We start from the raw sequence: 3,072 nt of genomic DNA on the forward strand, positions 1-3,072 counted from the left end.
GCTGAATCTGTAGCTTACCATGCTCAGAATACTCCCCCAGTTCCACCAAAACCACAGCCAAAAATCCAGGAGAAGTCTGATGTACCTGTAAAAAGTTCTCCACAAGCAGCAGTTCCCTACAAAAAAGATGTGGGAAAAACTCTCTGTCCTCTGTGCTTTTCAATCCTAAAAGGACCCATCTCTGATGCACTTGCACATCACCTGCGGGAGAGGCATCAAGTAATTCAGACAGTTCATCCAGTTGAGAAAAAGTTAACCTACAAATGCATCCATTGCCTCGGTGTATACACGAGTAACATGACTGCCTCAACCATAACACTGCACCTTGTTCACTGCAGAGGAGTTGGGAAGACTCAGAATGGCCAGGACAAAAGCACCTCTTCATCTCGGCTAGGTCAGTCTGCAGCTGTAGCACCTGTAAAACGTACCTATGAACACATGGAATTTTCTCTAATGAAGAAAAGGAAAATGGATGATGATGACTCCCCCTCTGCCTTTGAGGAGAAGCCTGAAGAACCTGTAGTTCTAGCACTGGACCCCAAAGGTCATGAAGATGATTCCTATGAAGCCAGGAAGACATTTCTTACAAAGTATTTTAATAAGCAACCATATCCCACTAGGAGAGAGATTGAAAAGCTGGCTGCCAGTTTGTGGCTATGGAAATCTGATATTGCATCTCATTTTAGTAACAAAAGGAAGAAATGTGTTAGAGATTGTGAAAAATACAAACCTGGTGTGCTGCTTGGCTTCAATATGAAAGAGTTAAACAAGGTTAAACATGAAATGGATTTTGATGCTGAATGGCTGTTTGAAAACCATGATGAAAAGAATTCCAGAGTCAATGTTAGTAAAACTGTTGATAAAAAAATAAACTTGGAAAAAGACAATGAAAGTTCCTCAGACAGCTATGAAAATATAGAAGAGGAATACAATGAAAGCAGTAGTCCATTTGGTCAGCATATTTCTGATGTTGGTGGGAAAACCTCTTCTGATAGCATAGTGGAGAACCCAGAGAACAGCATATCCAAGGAAATAATTGAGGAAAACACATCACAGTCTCCAGAGAAATCTGAACAAAAACAAGAGGAAAGCTCAAAGTATGAAGAGATTATTTCTGCTGAAGAACCAACAAAACTGGTAGGTGATGTTTCAGATAGTGAAGGTGATCAGGATGATCAGGATGATGCTGTTGAATGGAAAGATGGAGCTTCACAATCTGAAAGTGGCCCTGGTTCTCAGCAGGTTTCTGATTTTGAAGATAATACATCAGAAGTAAAACCAGAAGCATGGACAGATGAATCCTCCCAGAGTGAAGATGCTGGTAGCAGTAAACCAACTGTTGAGACAAAAGGAGGTGGATCTGAAAGTGATGAAGAACAGTCCAAGTGGAAGAATCGTTCCTATGGAAAAGTAGACGAGTTTTGGTCTAAGGACCAGTCACAATGGAAAAATGCATCGGAGATTGAGGAGACCTTGTCAAATCAGCAGATGGAATGGCAGAATAGCACAATTGACAGTGAGGATGGAGATCACTTTGACAGTGTGACTGATGGGGTAGCAGAACCAATGCACAGCAGCTTAACTGGTGTGGAGCTGAGTAGCCAGCAAGCATAAGCTGCTGGATTCAGAGGTGTCAGTAAAATGATCCAATCTACAACTGTCTAAACACTTTCATTTCAGTATGACTGCTAAGCTTCAGTTCTAACTGGTACTGCCTTTCGAGTGCTAGGTCATGGCATGGGGTGGTTCTGGCCACTGTTATTCCAGTGGTTATTTAAGGTTGCTGTTGGCTAATCTTGCTTCAGAGTACCTGCTGGGATGAGCAGAGTAACTTAATGTGAAAACCGATAAGCTGGTGGCTCCAGAATGCACAGAGAGACAAGCAGAGGTTACTTTATCTGCATTTTCAACATTTATTTCATTCTTGTACATGTTCAGTTGTATGTCTTTTTAAACATTACCCTTTTTCACATGGTAGAAGTGTAGGGCCAACCATACAAGCTACCAGTTCAACGTGTATAGTAGACTATGGGGAAATTGATTTTTTCATGTATCATTCTGAATAGTTGAAATGTATATTTGTACAGTCTTTTAGACCTATTCAGGTGAAGCTTATGAAATTGTTCTTGTGTACCCATCATAGATTTGTTTCTCTTTTTTTAGTGTTGCCCTGCTGTGTAATAAATGCTGTATCTAGTTTACCTAGCAAAAGCTTGAAACTGCTATAGTATGAATTTTGACAAACTTAGTTTTTGCACATAACCTTGTACAATCTCAAAAACAGAGGCCAGCAACATAAAAAAATATATCTGGACTCTATTGTATTATAGAATTTTCTTGTTCTGAATATCCTTGACATTACAACTGATGACAAACGTATTTCAGAGCCATTTTCTGAAATCTTTTAAGCTAAAAAAGAAAAATCACATGCAAGAAACAAGTTTGCAGCTACTAATTTTGACACCTTTTAGATCTGTATAAAAGTGTATTGTGTTGAAGCAGCACACTGAAACAAAAGTGCTGTGTTTTGGGTATTTAGTTTTATCTTTAGTTAACACCAACAAGGTGTTGTATTCATTTATACCATCTAATATATGACACACTGTTGTAGTATGTATAATTTTGTGATCTTTATTTCCCTTTGTATTCTTCATTTAAGCATCTAAATAAATTGCTGTATTGTGCTTAATGTAAATATTTGCTTTATTACATGCAAGTGCTACATTCCTGTTTGGTAAATACCACCTTGCTACGTTAATTCCTTTCTTTTCCCTTTTTTTTTTTTAAAGTATTCCACAGCTCTGCTGTGACATGGATGTTTAGTATTTTCTTCCTGAAGAGACTGATCCCTTTCAAGGATACTGAAAATCTGACAAAACTAACTTTGATTTAATTTGTCTTCACTAGTTAGTATTCTATAAATCGAATTTTAGTGATCTGCTTATTGTGCATCCTGGGGAAACAAGGTCTATGAGTTCCTTGCACTTTTCATCCCTTTTTACTTACATGAATTAAGATCACGTATTGCAGTTATCTGGAATGTCTCTCTAAAGAATGATGTGTTGAGTGTAA

At 38.2% G+C, this 3,072-nt stretch overlaps 1 protein-coding gene across 2 annotated transcripts in view; it reads left to right on the forward strand.

Moving 5' to 3' along the window:
* ADNP (activity-dependent neuroprotector homeobox) overlaps positions 1-2,695 on the forward strand; it is a 17,516-nt gene extending 14,821 nt beyond the window's left edge. For both annotated transcript variants that reach the window (XM_009998660.1, XM_009998659.1), the window contains exon 5: positions 1-2,695. This exon is cut by the window's left edge and continues 1 nt beyond it. In XM_009998660.1, coding sequence (XP_009996962.1) covers positions 1-1,614 — 1,614 coding nt within the window. In that variant the 3' untranslated portion in view covers positions 1,615-2,695.
* Positions 2,696-3,072: the final 377 nt, after the last annotated feature.

This window comes from Chaetura pelagica, unplaced genomic scaffold (assembly GCF_000747805.2).
Source record: "Chaetura pelagica isolate M959 unplaced genomic scaffold, ChaPel_1.0 scaffold275, whole genome shotgun sequence".
Lineage (NCBI taxonomy): Eukaryota > Metazoa > Chordata > Aves > Apodiformes > Apodidae > Chaetura > Chaetura pelagica.